This window comes from Eublepharis macularius, chromosome 5, assembly GCF_028583425.1.
Source record: "Eublepharis macularius isolate TG4126 chromosome 5, MPM_Emac_v1.0, whole genome shotgun sequence".
NCBI classification, from domain to species: Eukaryota; Metazoa; Chordata; class Lepidosauria; order Squamata; family Eublepharidae; genus Eublepharis; species Eublepharis macularius.
In genome coordinates, this window is record NC_072794.1 from 88,980,526 (window position 1) to 88,999,493 (window position 18,968).

The window sequence follows — 18,968 nt, forward strand, 5'->3', positions numbered from 1 at the left end:
TATGTATATTATATTCAACAACGACAGCTATGAAAGAACATTCAATGCATCAAAGGTTTTTTTTTTCTCTAAGCATTATAAAATCCTTTCCTGTTCACAGGATATCCAATGTTTTAATACTTAGGCAACACTGGCTTATAAAAGTCCATGGTTGAGTATAAGCCTTCAAGAGTTTTTTTTGTTCGTATATATATTTTTATATATATATATATATATTTATAATAATTATTATTAAGGATATGAAATTCAGGATTTATGGGTTTTGTTGGTTTTAAAGGAAACCTGCAATACTCTGTCTCCTAAGCGGTATCCATTAAGGCTGGCGATTGCCATGGCAGCTTCATCGTAGTTGGTCATGGTGACAAAGCCAAATCCCTTGCACTTGTTGGTGTTGAAATCACGGATCACCTTGACATTATTCACTGCTCCAAAGGGGCCAAACAGCTGCCACAGAACACTTTCATCTGAGTCAGGTGATAAGTTGTAGACAAAGATGCACCATCCAGTCCCAGTATGGCCAGGAATATTCATTCCCACAAGGCTGGTCATCCCATCAATCGTGATTGGGGAAAACCTATCAGGTTAACAAAGGGAGGGAGGGGGAAAAAGACACCAATTTTCATGTGTAATTTACATAAAGTAACAAAACTCAATCCAGCGTATACATACTCTTCTGTGATGAATAATACTCATCCAATCACAACTTCCAATTATATGGGTACTACTAAATGCCTTAGGAGCCACAACTGCTATTCTTAAGACAACAGTGGAACTGAATATTTCAGCCTTGGACTTGGAGAGTCTGCTCAAACTCTGGTGCACTTTGTAGTCAAAGGAACTCTTGCAGTGCAATCCCTTGCAAAGTCTAAGCCAATGAATTTCAATAGCCTTAGACTGGAGTAACTCTGTATAAGACTGCACTGTCCTTTGTGCTGAAATCTAGTAATGTTTTTTATCTGATTAGGCTATAGCTACACACTTTTCTACATGACAACATCCAACTAATACAACTCCCTAATTAATTTAGAAAAAATTATCAGATTATCGTATATTTATTACTTTTCATTACCAAATGTCACAAAAATTATTCATTATTCACTACCACACGTTTCCTTGTGAGAAAAATGGCACAAAAGGAATGTGTGTGTATTATTATCAAGGTGCACACACCACCAATTTATTTGAAACTTTCAAGAATCTAGAAAAAAATACATGATACAACCACAAACTCAGGAAGGGTCATTTGCCCATCTCCTGGCTAACATCAGCAAATCTGTGTCAACAGTGTCCCATATTCTGGGTATAGTTTCTTTTTCTACATTATCAGAGTCTGGATCCTAAAATTGCATGAATGGAGTCCCAGCTGCAAAGTACACCAATCAGAACTCAACCTTGAGATCACCAGTGGGCAAGTAGGTTCTGAAGTTTTAGTCCAATACCACTGCAGCTCCTACTTGTGCACCAAATTGGGCCAACAGCAGATTTCTTCCACTGGCACTCAAGTAAATTCAGGTACAAGTGTTCCATATTGGTAGCAGATTCCAGCCTAGAAGCTTCTTCCAGCACCACAAACATGAAATCACTGGACCTTCCTTGTCAAGATGGTTGAAGTATGATCCCTACTTTCTGCTCTCCTTCCTGGAATTTACCCTCCAGGTTTTCCTATCTGCTCCCCTTGCTTCATTTGCAGCTGGTTCACTTTGAACTAGCCACATGGGAGGGGCATAATTTAGACTAAAAGTAAACTTAATTGGGTATTTAACACAAAGTAATATAATTAAACAAGAGGGAAGGTGTCATGGAATAGCCTGATCTTGTCAGATCTCAGAAGCTAAGCAGAGTTGGTACTTGATGAGCGACTGTGATGGACTGCACTTTTAGGAAGCTTAGAAGTGCTGTATAAACAGCTGAAGGAGTGTTAAGGGTTAAGTCTTCACAGAAACAGAGAGCCTTGAGTGACAGGCTACTTCAAAGAATATGATTGGGTAGCATGAATTGAACAGAGAACAACTTCCTAGTTGGATGCTGGGGAGACGGAAGTCTGATTTCAGCTCTAGCTGAGAGGAGTTGAGTACTGACAGTTTTGAGATTCAGCCCTGATTGAGAGCAGTTTAACACAGAGAGGAGAACTGGGGGAAAGTTGGCAAGGAAGTTTGGGAAGTGGGCACAGACTCCCATTCGGGCCAAAGAAAGGGAATCTTCTAGTGAGAGGAGAATTTCCCTACCCAGACAAAGAGGGAGTTAGCGTTGAACAGTAGAGAGATTCCTGATCTAGTGTGGTTTGAAAATGCCTTTGGAGACCTTAAGGTCAGTTTAAAACGCAAGATGAGTACTGGTGTTTCAAGAGAACGGGCTTGGGTACTGGAAGAAAAGTACTAGCCTTCTGGAGACAAAAAAAATTAAGAGAATACTCAAAAAAATTATACTTTATGAATTCAGAAAGGGAGGGATAGTGTGTTTTAATTGCCAGGAAAAAGGATACATGAAAGCCTGTTGTCCAAACTTAGACAAAGAAAAAGAAAATTTCATCCAAGACTGTCAAATTAGTTAAAAGGACAGAAGCGGTTACAGAACTCCCACCAGATCTTGTACTAGGAGAAGTCCAGAGAGACCAGCAAGAGTCTTACAAGTCTGGAAAGGGCAGGAGGATTTAAACAGAGAATATTTGGAGTTGTAGTAGTAGTAAGTTATATTATGGTCAACAACCAGATTCAAGCTTATAAAACAAATCATTATCTGGTATACAATATACAGGTTAAAAGAAACTTCAGTTAAAAATATACAAATATCAGGATATTACTACTACTACTACTACTACTACTACTACTACTACTACTATTTGGAGTCTGTAGACATAAACAACAAAGAAGTAATAAGGTGGAGAGATAGAGGAGCAGAAGTCACCTTAATAAAGCCTAACTTAGTAAAGAAAGAACAATCCTTACCAGGAAGAACACACAGGATTAAGGGAATAAGTGGCCCAGATTTTGAAGTGAACTTGGTTGAACTCCCAATTAAATACCAAGAGTTCCAGGGAAAATGGATCATGGGAGTGCAGGGAGAATTGGACATTCCAATTTTATTGGGGAATGGTCAGGAATGGTGACCTCTTCCTCCTCCTCAGAAAGGAACTCGCCCTCATCTCTGTCCTCGCTGTCTGAGGACGTATCCCTTTCCCAGACCCGTCTTCTACCCTTGGTTTTATCTGGGATGGTCTTTCTGGCAGCCTTAGTGGGCCACTGCCCCTCTGCTCTGCGTTGCTTTCTGGGGGGAGGGGGGGCAGAGGATGAGTCGCTTACAACCCCAGGCTGTAGTTGGCACAGTTTGGCAAACTCTTCCCTCATAGTCTGTCTGAGTAGGGAAAGGAAGTTACCCTGAAAAGGGAGCTCAGTGCTGCTGGGTATGTTACCAATCATAGAGAAGTCACCATTGGATGTCTGAAAGAGACTTTCCAAGGTTGAAGCATCAGCTGCATCATCTCCCACTGGGAGATTGGCAAGCATGTTGTTGCCAGCTGCACGGGTCTTAGTGCGGGCTCTGCTGCCTTTTCCCGCCTTTTTTTTGCAGCCTCTGTATTGGCATGCATTTCAGCCTCTAGAGGGAGTCACACTGCCAACCCTGGCTCTTGCAGCTTCCCATGGCGTTTCTTGGAATTAGAACGCCGCCCTGGGGCCAGAAAGGTGCCAGGATTCCGTTCCTGCCTGGAAGGCAGGATGGTACCGGGAGGATCGGTGTTATCTGCAGCCACAGAGCTGGCAGCACTGAGGTTCTCTTGCTCCTCTTCTATGAAACTGCCATCGTTCCTAGACTCCATAGTCCGTCCAGATTGGGGATAAGAAAGATGAAAGAGGAAAGACAAAGAAGCAAGAGAACAAGAAAGGGCTAGGTAGAAGTTAGGGAAGAAAGAAGAAAAAAAAATAGGACAGAACAAGTCTTGCTGAAAGAAATAAGGTTAGTGAGGCAGAGCTATCTGCCCAAGCTACTGCTCTCCCTGGAGGCAGGAAGAACTGAGAGAAGGGGGTGTTACTGCTCCAACAGGAAAGAGGAAGAAAGTTTGACTTCCTGCCTCCCTGATTGGGCAAAGGGAATCACCCAAGATGTCCTCTGTCTCAGAGGGACAACTCCCAATTAAATATAAAGGGTTCCAGGGAAAATGGATCATGGGAGTGCAGGGAGAATTGGACATTCCAATTTTATTGGGGAATGACCTGGCCTCACAAGCTAAGGAAGTTAAAGTAGTGACCAGGAGTAGACCGCAGAGTCAGGCTTCAGGGCAGACTAGGCCTGAGATTCAAATGGTTGCTATGGATACCAATTGTAGCCACTTAGCAGAAAATTTACAAACTGAGCCCAGAGTGATAGATACAGGCAGCATGTTTCAGGAAATGTATGCTGCTGAAGTGCTTAAGCAGCAAAGGCAAGATGACACTTTGCAAGATTTGTGGCAAAGAGTGGAAACTTCTCAGGAAGTCTATTCAAGATACTAGAACAGAGACTGTATAGAATGTCTATGAGGTGTAAATGTGCTTCTAGCTGGGAGAAGCACAAACAGCTAGTGATTCCCAGAAAATACAGGATGAAACTTTTACAGCTGGCTCATGAGACTCCTATGGCAGGACATCTAGGGATCAACAAGACCAGAGACCGGTTGCAAGCCTGGCTCTATTGGCTCAGTATGGAAAAAGACATCAAGGCATTTTGCAAGTCTTGTCAAACATGTCAGCTAGTTGGCAAGACACAAGACAAAACAAAGGGACTCTTTCAACCTATACTCTTTGTCTCTGAAGCGTTCTCTAAGATCGGAGAGGACACTGTCGGGCCAATTGTCAGAGCAACCCAGCAGGGGAATATTTATTCTGACCATAGTGGACTACACTACAGAGTTCCCAGAAGCAAGCAGTTCTGTTCACTAGGCTAGGTTTTTCACAGGAGATGATCATGAATTTGGGAACCAGTTCATGTCCCAAGTGATGAAGGAACTGTTGAAGGCTTGTGGAATCAAACACCTTACCACCACAGCTTGTCACCCAGAAGTAAAACGACTAAATGAAAGGTTAAATGGCACCTTCAACCACATGCTGAAGACCTATGCTGTGAAACATCCTAATGACTGGGATCAGTGACTTCAACATCTGTTGTTTGGTTATCTCAAGCGCCAGAAGAAAGTTCCAGTTTTAGACCCTTTGAATTGCTGTTCAAATGTCAGGCAAGAGGGCCTACGGACATCCTTAAAGAAGTATGGACAGGACAAGAGAACATTGAAAGTAGAGATGTATCTATCTTAGGAGCTACGAGAGAACCTGCAAGAACTGAAAGCGGCTGCAGCAGACAACATGCAAAAGACCCAGCAGAAACAGAAGACCTGATACAACGTCAAAGCCAGGGATAGAGTCTTCAAGCCATGAGACCAAGTCCTCGTGTATAAGCCTTTGAGAAAGCATAAGCTGGAAGTAGCTTGGGAAGGACCTTTGAGAGTTGTAAATAAGGTTTCAAATGCAAATTATTTTGTAATTGTAAATTCTGAAGGGGGCAGGGTAAAATGTTTCATTTAACATGATAGAGGTAACCTGGTCCTTATGGCCAGAGGAGGGCAAAAAGAGGAAATTGCATTGACAAGTTGGAGCAAGAGAACCCAAGGTAGCAAGGTTAGTGAGGTAAATTTGGCACTTACCCTAATTAATGACCAGCAATGGCACATTAAGGCTGTCTTAATGGAGTTCAGACCATCTTTTCCAATTTCCCAGGGAAAGTGCAGATAGCTCAGCAAAATATCGATACTGGAGATATCAGACCTATTGCTCTCCCACCTTATGGAGTAACTGGCCCAAATGCCATCAGTATTGAGAGGGAGGTTAAAGAAATGTTGAATCTTGGACTTATTGTTCATTCCAAAAGTCTTTGGGCCTCACCAGTTATCTAAGTCCCAAAACCGGATCAGACAATAAGATTTTGTGTTGACTATAGAAGGTTAAATAAGGTTACAGTCTTAAGATGTATACTGGATGCCAAGGGTGGATGAACTGGTAGAAACTACTGGGGCTGCATATTTCATTTCCACCGCTGATTTATCAAAAGGTTATTGGCAGGTGGCAATGGATCCTAAGGACCAACCCAAAACCTCTTTTGTGACCAGAGAAGAACTCTTTGAGTTCATGGTCTTGGTGTTTGTTCTTGGGTATGTTCCAGCTACATTTCAGGGTCTGACTGATAAGTTGTTAACAGGGCTAAAAGACTTTACTCTTGCCTATATAGATAACATAGGAATCTATGTTATAGATAACATAGGAATCCAGCCAAACCTGGAACAAACACCTCCAACATCTGACAATTGTGTTTCAGATAATAAAGGAGGCTGGTTTGACCGTAAAAGCCTCAAAGTGTCAAATAGCAATGAGCCAAGTGAAATACCTAGGGCATGTGCTTGGAGGTGGAATGATAAAACCTGACTGAAGCAAGGTTCAAAGGGTTCTGAAGTGACCTAGACCCACAACCAAACGGCAGATTAGAACATTTATAGAGGTCGTGGGTTATTATAGGAGGTTCATTCCTGAATCTAGTTCCATTGATGCTCCTTTGTGTGAATACACCAGGAAATCCTTTCCGGATAAGATGACTCGGACACAAGAATGCCAAACTGCATTTGACCACCGAGTCAGTGTTAAGGGCTCCTGACTTCATGAAACCCTTTACCCTCTACACTGATACATCTAATATTGGGATAGGGGTCATGTTAAATCAGACTGGGGAGGATGGAAAGGTGGGGGATAGAGAGCAACACCTCTCTGTGATTGAGAGGGAATGTTTGGCAATAGTGTGGGCCATAGATAAATTAAAACCATACGTATGAGGAAGGAAATTCACTTTGTGCACTTACCATTTACCATCGTGCTGGTCAAACCAGGCGAAGAGTACAAACAGTAAGCTGGTAAGAAGGAGTCTACAGTTACAGGATTACCATTTTGATATAGTGCAAAAAAAGGGAAGGAGGTGTAATTGCGGGTACACTCTCCAGAACTACCAAAGGGTGAAGGTTGTTGAAACAGGTTGTTGATACATTTTGAATGTTGCATATATGTTCATATAAGATGTTTAACTATTGGCATTAATGTACACAAAAAGGTAATATGCATCCACATGCTTCACCCATTGCACAGGAGGGGCTGGTGAGAACCTCCCCTGAAGCAATTAACTCAAAGGGTGGGAGATGTGATGGACTGCTCTTTTAAGAAGCTTAGAAGTGCTGTACAAACAGCTGAAGGAGTGTTAAGGGTTAATTCTTCACAGAAACAGAGCCTTGAGTCACAGGCTACTTCAAGGAATCTGATTGGGTAGCATGAACTAAACAAAGACTTCTGAACTGGATGCTGAGGAGAGGGAAGTTTGGTTGTTTCAGCTCTAGCTGAAAGGAGTTGAATACTGACAGTTTCAAGATTCAGCCCTGAATGACAGCAGTTTAACACAGAGAGGAGAACTGGGGGAAAGTTGGCAAGGAAGTTTGGGAAGTGGGCACACACTCCCATTCGGGCCAAAGAATGGGAATAGATCTTCTAGTGAGAGGAGAATTTCCCTACCCAGACAAAGAGGGAGTTAGCGTTGAACAGTGAAGAGATCCATAGTTTGGCATGGTTAGAAACTGCCTTCAGAGACCTTAAGGGTCAGTTAAAAACTCAAGACGACTACTGGTATTTCAAGAGAACAGGTTTGGGTACTAGAAAAAGAGTACTAGTCTTCTGGACCTGTATAGGTTATGGAGTAATGAATCTATATATCCACTCCATGCACACAATCTAACATGTAATATGGAACATGTGCACACATGGTTTATGAGTGACATCATACATTTCTCTGTTATTTCCAAACTGTAAATGAGTTAAATGGCCCGGAACATCTACAGCAACAAAATAGTCCTTAGTTTCTACACTTTTACAAACTCCTGTGCTGCTATAGATTATTAGCAGAGAAGACATACTACTGTAATGTTTTCATAGCATTGACAGCACTTTTCAATAACTTAAAAAATGAAATCAAAATTAGAATAAACAGATTTTGTAAAATTAAATCCTATAAACCATACGTTGCAAATTACTGGGAACACTTGTTAACCTGTAACAAAAGGAAACTGAGGCCTGATTAAGGTGCACACAGTTACAGAGATTTAAAGGAGTTGAGCAGAGAGGTTAAACAGCTTCCTAAAAATTTTAGCCAGTAACAGTTTTCAGTCACATTTTCAGAGATTATTAAATCCCTTTGACAATGAACACCGATTCAGTGAAACTTAAGACCATTTCACAGAATATTTTGGGAATTGAAAGACTTGTAGCTGTTGCACCTAAACCAACTTAGAAGGCCACCTGTAACAAAAGAAAAAGTGAAATAAAATTCCACACACTATTTTTGTGTGTATGCATGTTTATGTATGGTATTAAAGAAAACCAACTGAAGTCCAAACGAAAAGACAGAAAATATTTGGCATGCTGGTGGAAAAAAGAAGGAATTAAAAACAAAATAAAGTTAGTGAATTTATATATATATATATATATATATATATATATATATATATATATATATATATATATAGCACCAATCTGTGCCAACATGGACATCTGGCAATCTGTGGAATTCTAATTACCTCTTTACGCCATAGGCCATATTAAGCAAATTGTCCAGCCTGAAAAGAAAAGGAGGGTCTCTGGGTTAATGTTTCACAGATGGCAAGATTGCTCAATGGAACTTTTATTAATAATGCCCCGTTTTCAAAAAAAAAAAATTCTCAATATCTTCTCCTGTACATCTAGCAGGTCTAATCAATCAGTGCTATAAAGCTCTTTATACTTCCACAACAATTGAATGCCATTTTTACATATGCTGTTAATAAAGATAACATTCCATCAGCTCAAAGACTGATTCAGCACAGAAGATTTTCCCTTTTGATTTTCTTTTGCACAGTATATTCAAGAGAAATTGTAAGTATTTTAACATGTACCTTTTCATTGCTATTAAACCTGTTAACAGAATTAAACAGTCAAAAATGCACTTTAACGCATTCTAGCTGCAGCCATTTAAGAATTCAAGTTTCTTCATACCACACAGACATTTTTCCTTTGTTGGTAAGAAGTTACTTTTGATTCCAAAAAGCCTGTCATAGAATATTATTAAATGTCTTTGGAGATCAAATTGTTTAAAAAAATGAGAAAGTTTAGCTTGATAAGAAATCAGAAAACATTAACAACAATTAAAGACCTCCCCAAATGTTACAATATGCACATACTTCTGTATTAATGAATTAATACAAAAGACTCATTTTCAAAGATTTTTGGAGGACAAGGACGATCTCTTAGGCAATAAATATCACAATCAGGCCTTTTTTTCAGCAAGAACATGGTGAATGGAGTTCCGGCACCTCTTGAAAACAGTCACGTGTTCGGTGGCTCTGCCCCCCTATCTCTAGACAGAGATCAGTTCCCCTGGAGGAAATGGCCATTTTGGAAGAGGGATTTGGAAGGGGGGGTGCAAGTTTAAAAGTTAAAGCGCCCCTTTCTGCGTGGCTTGGAAGCCGCACAGAAAGGAGCACATTAAACCCTCATGGCTTCCTTCAGCTGACAGGAGACTCCCCACCGATCAGCTGAAGCAAGTGTGGGTGTTTAAAAGTTAAAGTGCCTCTTTCCCTGCAGCTTGCAAGCCACACAGAAAGGGGTGCTTTAACTTTTAAACTTGCACATCCCCTTCCAAATCCCCCTTCCATAATGGCCATTTCCTCCAGCAGAACTGATCTCTGCAAGATGCATCAGGTGTAGCCGGTAGCAGGGCGTTTGAAACCAAAAGCGCCCCTTCTTCTACCACTCATGAGTGGCAAGAGAAGGGGGGCTTTCAAATGTCCCCCTCATGCTGGCTTCACTCGCTGCATGGGATGTGTTTCTCCCTCATTTCCCTCTTGAGAGTTCCACCATTTCTTTTCCCAGAAAAAAAGCCCTGATCACAATTAATTAGAAAGTCTTATTTAGAGGAAAGAGAAACATTAAAAATATGTTTTTCATAGCTATATCAAGCAAACCAAGAACTGATGCTGGAATGGCGCCAACCACGTTGTCGCCTTGGAAGAGAACCTCCTGTCGCTCCTCCTCTTCCGTTACTGAGTCATGCCTCCACCGCAGCCTGGCTCCTCCGTGCCAGCACAGCCCACAGTGAGTCTGCAAGCTTTCATTTTAAATTCTATGCTATTTTCTGAATTATTTATTCTGAATTTTACATAATATAAATATTACATTAAAAATACAGAAGCACCTAAATGTTGCTAAAAAGTGAGTTGCACCAACATTCATAAAATGCACAATGTATAAACATTTATTCCAGAAGCTAATAATAAAAATGTAAATTGATATAAGCAAATGCCCCCATGCTCCCAGTCTCTCAAATCTAATCCAAGAGTAGAAACAAATTTCCACAAGGAAATGCAAAAAGGCTGCCACAGATGTGAAAAATCTCTGCAACCAGAGTTCATAAGTATTGTCTTTGCATTATCTAAGACCTGGTTCAACATATGCAGGGGAATAAAGTGGTAAAGAACAGAGGTTGTAAAGTGGACTGTATCATTTCAAACTGCAAGATGAGAAAGATGGAGGATTCCATTTTGAAATGTTCCTCTATGATGAACATTCCCTACAAAAAGATAACAAGCACAGCAAGCAAAGAGAGTAGGCAGAACATTGCTCCCTGCTATGCTAGGCCTTTTTCATTTGCACGGATTTTTTTTTAATATAAAAGGTCATTTAAAGATGGAATTTATCACATGCAGTTTTGTGGTGCAGTCAGTTATACCAACTCACAGCTTTGCCACCTCATTACAACCTCATTTATCTCCATGTGTGAATCAGCCTTCAGAAGAAAGAGGTCAGTACCATCTGCTCTGACAATACCAGTTAAATGGCTGGACAGTGAAATAACTGAGTCCAACATTTGCTTCACCTTCCATCTATCTAACAAGCTTGTTTCCAGGTGTGAAAATCCTGAGTTGAGTAGCTATGCAAACTCACAGCTTTCTACTGAACCCCAGATAGAGGCCTGGATCTATAGTAGCCATATCATAGTATTCAGACACTCCCAGCTTTTGTATGTTTTAAAGTCCTATTACTCTACACAAAAACTTAACAATACAGCAAAATTGTTTTTAACTTTTATGTGGATTAATATGGCATTATTGCAATTTAATATTCTTCAACATGCAAATAATTATCCTATCATTCCACTGCTGAACCACATTAAGTTAAGCTGCTGATCTGTCACTTAATTAACTTGCTACAGTTGAGAAGTGGACCATCCCACACACAATGAAAGAATACTCAGGATTTTTTCCCCTACAAAACCTTTGAGACAAACAATGACAATCAGAATGCAAATTCTTTAGATAGTTACCTGAATCTCTGAGCCTGGTGGTGGAGAGGTCCAGGGTAGCGTCTGTTGGGCGATTGGTACAGTTGGGAAAGGAGCGCTTGGCTTGTTTTCTGACTGGGGTTGTTAGCAAATTTCACAGTAATTGGTTCTGTAGCACCACTAGGCTTCTGGCCATTAAGTCCCTTTATGGCTTCTTCTGCTTCTATTCTCTTATCAAAACGGATAAATCCCACACCTCGAGAAACACCTATGAAAAGAATATTCCATTAATTAAGCAAAGGGGGAAAGAAGAAAAAGCTTCTCAGGATGTATGTATTATGTTTTGCTGAATATAGTGATCATGAATGACATCTATTATAATCCCACTAACTCTATCTATGAAACAGCATTTAAAATTTGTAAGTTGAAAGAATGTGAACACATGTAGATGCTTTTATTCACATACATTCACAAAATAAAATATTCTCATAAGCTAACTTACATATTATTTTCAACCTGAAAACAAGCCCTTAACTTGTGACATCTTTATTACATATTCACAAAGCTTCATAAGTTCCATGAGTTAGTCTCCAGCATACTGTTGGAAATCACTGATGACAGATGATTTCCTTCTATCAGTATGATCTATCAGTAAATCTGAATATACTTTCAGAAACTATTAGATTATATAGCCTCAGCATCACTGAGCCTGGGATTGCTTGATTTTGAAAAAGAAATAAAAGAATGTAAGAAATAATAATAATTGTGCTTATATACCACTCTTCTAGACAGAATAGTGCCTCACCCAAAGCAGTGAACAAAGTGCTATTATTATCCCCACAATACAGCTGGGGTGCTGGGGCTGAGAGCAGTGGTTTACCCAAGGCTACCTACTGAGCTCATGGCAGTAGTGGGATTCGAACCAGTAGAATGTGGATTCGTAGCCAAACCACTTAACCACAAGTTTCATATATTTAGAAAATGTGTGAACTAAGAACATCTTTTCCAACCTGTGACTTGATCAACCAGAATTCGTGAGGTGATGATGCGCCCATATTGCGAGAAAAGCTGCTCTAGCTCTTTCTGGGTCATCGTTTTTGGAAGGCCGCTGACATAAAGGTTTGCATCTCTGATCGATGCTGAACTTGGACGGGCATAAGAAACCTAAGAGAAAACAACATACGGTTAAATTACACACTGTTTTAAATAAAGGCTTTATAGCACATACTTAGTTAACTGGCCATTTTCATTTTTTCCTCACAAGCATGTACAAGGTCATATATATTTAAAATTACCTTTTACTTTGATTTCACCAGGGCCATTTCCAGATGGCTTACCTGGTACCTGGTACCTGATATTTCGCGTTTTCCCCGCAACGTGGTACGACGTACCGGGTGCAGGTAAGCCATCTGGAAATGGCCCAGTTCTTTCTACAGGAACTAAGAAGTAGAAAATATTAAGGGGGAAAAAAAGGAAAACTGGAAAGAATTTTAAAAGAGTGGTAGGGATAAGGGCCTCTAAGTGGCAGGGATAAGGCAGACAGGCCAATTACTATCCAGATTCCCACAGCTTTTTAAAATTACCTTTATGGGCTGTAGAAGTATAATCAGCACAATCCTAGCGTATGCAGCTTCAGAACTTTTTTTTAATGAATGGAAACTGATCAGACTATTTACAAAAAGGGGTTTGTGTGCATATGTTCATATGAAGCTAGTAAGATCTGCCATTATTGCATTTGGTAACGTGTGATGATGAAATCACCATCACACTATCTGCAACTCACTTTAAACTGTCCCTGACACAATTTAGATTTGAAAATATTGTAAAAAGTCCAGCTAACATGCAATTATACGTAGCAGCTCTAATAATTTATAGTGGAATATAGCAAAATTGACTTAAAATGCCTTTTAAAAAGGGAAATCCACACACAAAATAAATTTGTCAAATTGTTTTTTGCATTTAAATCCTTAAAATGCTGCTGGCAATTACACATAGAATATGAAATGTTCATTGAGTGTGGTCATAATATAATACTGAGATATCTAAACCAAGTACCTTTCCAATTTCATCTAATAAAAACTGAAGCCAGCTGGGTAACCTTGGGCTAGTCACAGTTCTCTGGAGCTCTCTCAGCCCCACCCACCTCACAGGGTGTTTTGTTGTGGGAATAATAATAGCATACTTTGTAAACTGCTCTGAGTAGGCATTAAGTTGTCCTGAAGGGCGTTATATAAATTGAATGTTATTATTATTATACTATTAAAACTGTTTCAAGTCAGCTTATCCATAACTTGCTATATCACATGTATGCAACAGTATGTGTGGAGGGGATTCAATCACAGAAATGACAAGCAAAATCATTCCTTTAAAAACAGAATTGATAGAGCTATATATTTTCTCCACTCCTAAAAAAGATATTGAAAATTATGTAGGACATAGTATTTGCCTCTGCAGCCTTTATTTGGAAAAAAAAGTTAAATACATTAAAGACTTTTTACATTGCAAGAAAATTTGAGTATAATACAGAGGGTTACATGCAACTTACTATGATATCACATAATAAATTAACAAGATGAAATTCATGATAACAAAGGAAACATGAAGGAGTATATGACACCAATTATCAAACTGTTGGAAGGGCTAGTTGTTGGAGTGGTATGACACCTGAAGAGGAGGTGAAGGTCCAGGGATGAATAGGACCCTGAGGCAAGAAGGCAAGGTGAGCCTCTTGTCCCTGTCAGGCAAGACTTTGGTCAGTTGAATGTCTCCTGGCTGAAGAATGTTAACAATCCACACTGGATTTATGAATGTGACTACATCCTTAGTGCCCCTCATCACAACTCAACTTGGAAAGTTCTGAAAGAATTTTTCTTACTGTCATTGGAGTATCTTTAGGAAGAAGTCTAAGATATCCTGCTCTGTTTTAATACCTGTGTGGGATTACTGCTCCAGTCCACAAATCCTTTCACACAGGGAATATATAACGAGTTCTGCACTGATGAAACAAATGACTGATGCTGGTTTGGGGACCCAGTATGATATCATACATTTGGTAAAAGAGTGTTGATTTCAAAAAAAAAGTTTGAAAAACAAAGGAATATGCAGATAACTGGTAGACAGTTATAAGTATAACTATACCCTAAAAAATAGTTTCTCTTCTGCCTACACAAGTTATGATGATGCTGTGGCAGTCTCCCTTACAATTCTGTTCTGGCTCTCAGTATCTGTAAATGACTCCTGATGAACCAAATTCATGTCAAGGTGATTATTATTTCTACTGTGTAATTCCTACTCTGAGCAGTACCCAGTTTTGCAACAGTGTAGAAATATCTCACTAAGCTCTCAATGGTCAAAAAAGTTAAACCAACTATGGTTGACTGACTAGGTTAAATAAATCCTCAATCTGCTGTAGCTGATACTGTCTGTGTTTTGCAGGAGGCAGTTATATCTGTTCAGCCAGATCATCCCCAGGATCCTTTGCCCACTGAATGAATGTAATAGTGTTACCTTTTCTCTCCTTGAAGAACATCCTGATTTTGTTTTTCCAGCAGCAGTGTCCCAATCCTAAGTGGGATCAATTGAATGGATAGAACAAAGGAATCTAGACTACGTTCCTTAGGACCCTCCTATCTAAAGCTTGCATTAGCTTTACCAAATTTTTCTGTCTTGCAACATATAAAGAGTAAGGTACAAAGGGGCACAGATAAATAATGCAAAACAAGCAGAGGTTTCCCTGTGTGAGCTGCTATCTTATGAGGGAAACCCAAACTCTTATAGGTTAATCTCCAAGCATTCCCTAATTCGTCTAGCTAAGGAAGATACACTTGGAAACCTTCCTGCCCCTAGATGATTTCTTGTGAAATGATTCTTGTCTTGATTCTGTTAATGCATTTCACGAGAGCCTCCACCAACATCCAGAAAATGCTGAATGGCAGGCCTGCGCATGTGCAGTCCCAGTGTTGGACTGCACAGAAGAACAAAGATGAAAACAAGGTTGTGCTTACCTTTAACTGTTGTTAATCGAGTTCTTCTGTGCATGCACACATCCTCCTCTCTCCCACCCCACTGTCAGCTCTCTGTTTGAAAGTTGGGACAGTGTCGTTGGAGAGAACACCCCCAGGGTTTAGAAGTCCTCTGAGTATGTGCAGTCCCAATGTGGGACTACGCAAAAGATGAAGTTAATCTTTAGTAGGATGGCCAGACCCAGTCTTAATACAACTATCAGGGAATAAAGATACATAAACTTATCTCTAATTGAGACAACATCCAGTTTAGGCTCTCTTCTGGAAGAAATAACTGGAACTAAGAAATTGGTTTTAAGGGTCAGCAACTTCATCGAAATAGATGTATAATGTCTTTAGGCTTCAGAACCGAAGAAATGACACACTGCAAGGTGTCAGGTCTTAGATCTTACGCAAGAACTTTGGAAGAAAACCAAGAACCTCCTTAACACCAAGAAGCTCAGAAGTGATGTCACTTCTGTATCTACACCATTGAGAAAATGACTTTGATGTAGTTAGCAGAGTTTCTTTTTGAGGCTAGCAGAGCGTCAGTAACATGCAAAGAATATGCTCTGAGAGTTCTATTCAATATCCAGGTTGCAAGGTGCAGTGGAGTTTGTGAGAGCAGGACATGACTCATGGGAAGAATCCCAAGACATTTCTAGCAGATCCAGAATCATGTCTTCCTGGGTCAGTGAGGAATTATGATGATCTGTTCTGCTCTTTCTGTTCTTATCCTTATTACATTGTGCATTAGAATTGTTGGTGAAAATGCATAAAGAAGATCCTCCAGCACAGGGTAGTAAAAGTGTCAAAGTTAGGTGCTTTTCAACCCTGGAAACAAGATATTTCCACATGTTTCTTTATATTTTTCTGGCGTCATCAAAAGGCCAACGATCAGAGATTCTGATTGAATACCTTTGGTTAAGGACTTTCAAAGGCTCCATTCCCCCCAATCTACTTAGTGGTGGTAAGTTCAGGCTGCCCTGTAGATGTTCTGCTGTGATGGAGGCCAGATTTGATTCTGCCCAGGCTTTTCTGAACAGAGGTGGACATCACTCCCTCTTAACTAGGTGCCTTGGCAGTGACACTGTCTGTTCTGACTAGCATCACCTTCCCTCTAGCCTCAAGAGAAAAGCTATTAATGCCAGCCAGACTACTTTGAATGTGAAGAGGTTGAAATTCTTCTCCATGTCCCCTGGGGCCATAGGTCTTGGGTAGACATGGGCACGAACGGAAAAAACAAACAAACAAGCTGTTAGTTGTTCGTTGCCATCTACGAACAACGAACAACAAACAGTAATGAACATGACCCTGTTCACAAACATGTTCGTTGTTCGTGGCCCCTTAAAGATCCCTTTAAACTATCAGCTGGCAGGGGGAATTCCACAAACTGACCTTCCCAATGTCCAATACCCACCAAATTTGCAGGGGACATAGTCCTCACTGTCCTCCAAAGGGCCCCCCCCCAAGTTTCAGAGAGATTGCACCCCAGGAAAGGCATGATCCATGGGTCCTTCCTTTTGTTGTCATTTTCTGTTCACAGTGGCAAAAACGGGACTCTCTGCTGGAAGTACTTTGAAGGGTTAAAGCTAGAAGGAAAGCCAGAAGAAGTTCAGACAGAGTTCAGTCCCTGCCGTTGCCAGGGGAATTGATTGAAAGGCCTCAGACTGTTTGGCTTGACGAACGGCTGATGAAGGCAACGAACGAGGCTTGCGATGACCACTTGTTCGTTTAGAATGGAGCCTCACGAACGGCTTATTCATGAACAGACGAACGGGCTGTTCGTGGGTTTTTCCCGTTCATAATGCTGTTTGTGCCCATGTCTAGTCCTGGGCAAATGGCAACTTGTATATATTGTGACTTGAACAATTTTGTCTGCGATGAGAGGCTCCTTCCTGAAAGATGGTTGGGCTCATGGACTTTTGGGTAGGAAATGGTTGTATACAGAGCAACTTGGCCCAGGAGCAGTGAACTGTACTTGAATAAGACATCTGGTATATATACACATGAAGAGTTCTTAATTGTGCAACCAGTGAAGCAGTAACTTCAATAAAAACCCTTGGGGTGGGAAACAGTCTAGAGCTGGGCCTTGAAATACAAGTATTTCAAGTACTTCTGTGCAAACCTCAGGAACATGTGATGATTTGAGCACATGGAAATGTTTAGGTAGGCTTCCTGGAGATGTATGCAAGAAAGGAAGCTGTCATTCTGGGTGAGACTCCCTGATAGCATGCAGAATCTCAATCATGATGCATCTCAGTGCAGAAATATGTTGGTAGACTTGAGGTTGAGAATGGCCCATCATTCTCCATTTTTCTTTGGAACTGGGAAAAAAGCCTTCTGGATATGTCGCAGGGTATCTCTACGTGATAAACTGGTTCTACTTCTCTGATCAGGTGATCTATAGTTTTCTAAGTATATATGAGCTTTGCCAGTTGTTTGGATCTGGGTGAGATCAGGAATCTGTACAGAGGTTTCTGGAAAGGTCTGAAAAGTGTTGCTGTTTTATGGCTCCCAGAATCAGAGGTGGAACAAGTCCATGTTTGACTGCAAAGGGAGGATCTTCTGTTATCTCTGTGTGGTTTGTCACTGAGAGGTCCCCTGGAACTTGCTCTGTCAGGCTGGCTGCTGGCTCTGGCTGAGAACTGAACTGAGTTTCTGATGGCATTGGCCATAAAGGCTGATATGAATGCCAACTTTGTCAGGCTGTCCTTGAGACTTCCACCAAGATGTTTCTGGCTAACAGTACTGCACACTGGGTGAAAGTGAAGGTGGGTGGTACAGCCCTAATGGCCAAGACAGAAGATTCATAGATTTTGTGTAGGTCTGTGTCATTTTTCTTATTCTCTGGGTCTTTAAGACTGCCCTTCCCCTCCTTGGGAAATACTGCACCTAAGACTAGGGCAGTTATGGATGTATCCACTGAGTATATGGCATCTCCACAGTGTCCTTGAGGAAGATATTACTACTTAGAGAAATTAAAGTTTGTACAAAAGCAGAGTATTCCTTCTTGATCAAGGAGTCAAGTTTCAGCATTCCACACTCTACCTTAGTAGCCATAATTACTTAAAGGAAATACTTATAATAGGATTTCTGACTGCTGGAAACAGAATTATAGGACTTGAGTGCCCTAACTAAGTAGAGCTGGAATTCTGTGTGGAAGTGTCTCCCTATGGGGAGTCAAGGTTTGCAACACTCTTCTCACTGTCAGGAGGGACTAAGAAGACTTCTGAGACTGTCCCCATTGTAATGGAACCTGTTGAATTGGGAAGGATCATATGGGCTTCTTGTCCTGAGAGAAGGAAGGTCCTAATGGTAGCCATAAAAAAACTTGTAACTGCCTGTGATAAGAAACCTTTTGCGAGATGTACAGCTAAGATTGCCTTGGTGATGATGACTGTACTCTGTTCTCTCTTAGTGTGAGTGTTTGGGATTTGAGCTATTCCAAGGGGAGGAACCATGTCTGGAATGGTTACTTGTTGTCCTGCCACCTCTACCATGCTCTTCTGCAACAACTTTGGTGAGTTCCCCTACAAGCCACTGAAGAAGGCTATGTAGGTCTTGGCTTTCCTCTTGTGTCTGAAAAGAGTTCAGTGT

General features: G+C 40.7%; 1 protein-coding gene across 2 annotated transcripts in view; it reads right to left on the reverse strand.

Annotated features, from left to right (window-relative positions):
• Positions 1-246: 246 nt before the first annotated feature.
• ELAVL4 (ELAV like RNA binding protein 4) overlaps positions 247-18,968 on the reverse strand; it is a 149,878-nt gene continuing 131,156 nt past the window's right edge. Inside the window, exons 4-7 of one of the 2 annotated variants that reach the window (XM_054980239.1) lie at positions 12,378-12,531; positions 11,410-11,635; positions 8,630-8,668; positions 247-574 (exon numbers count right to left, since the gene is read on the reverse strand). In XM_054980239.1, the coding sequence (XP_054836214.1) occupies positions 247-574; positions 8,630-8,668; positions 11,410-11,635; positions 12,378-12,531 (747 nt within the window). The remainder of the gene's footprint in view (positions 575-8,629; positions 8,669-11,409; positions 11,636-12,377; positions 12,532-18,968) is intronic. The other variant, XM_054980240.1, reaches the window with a different exon arrangement.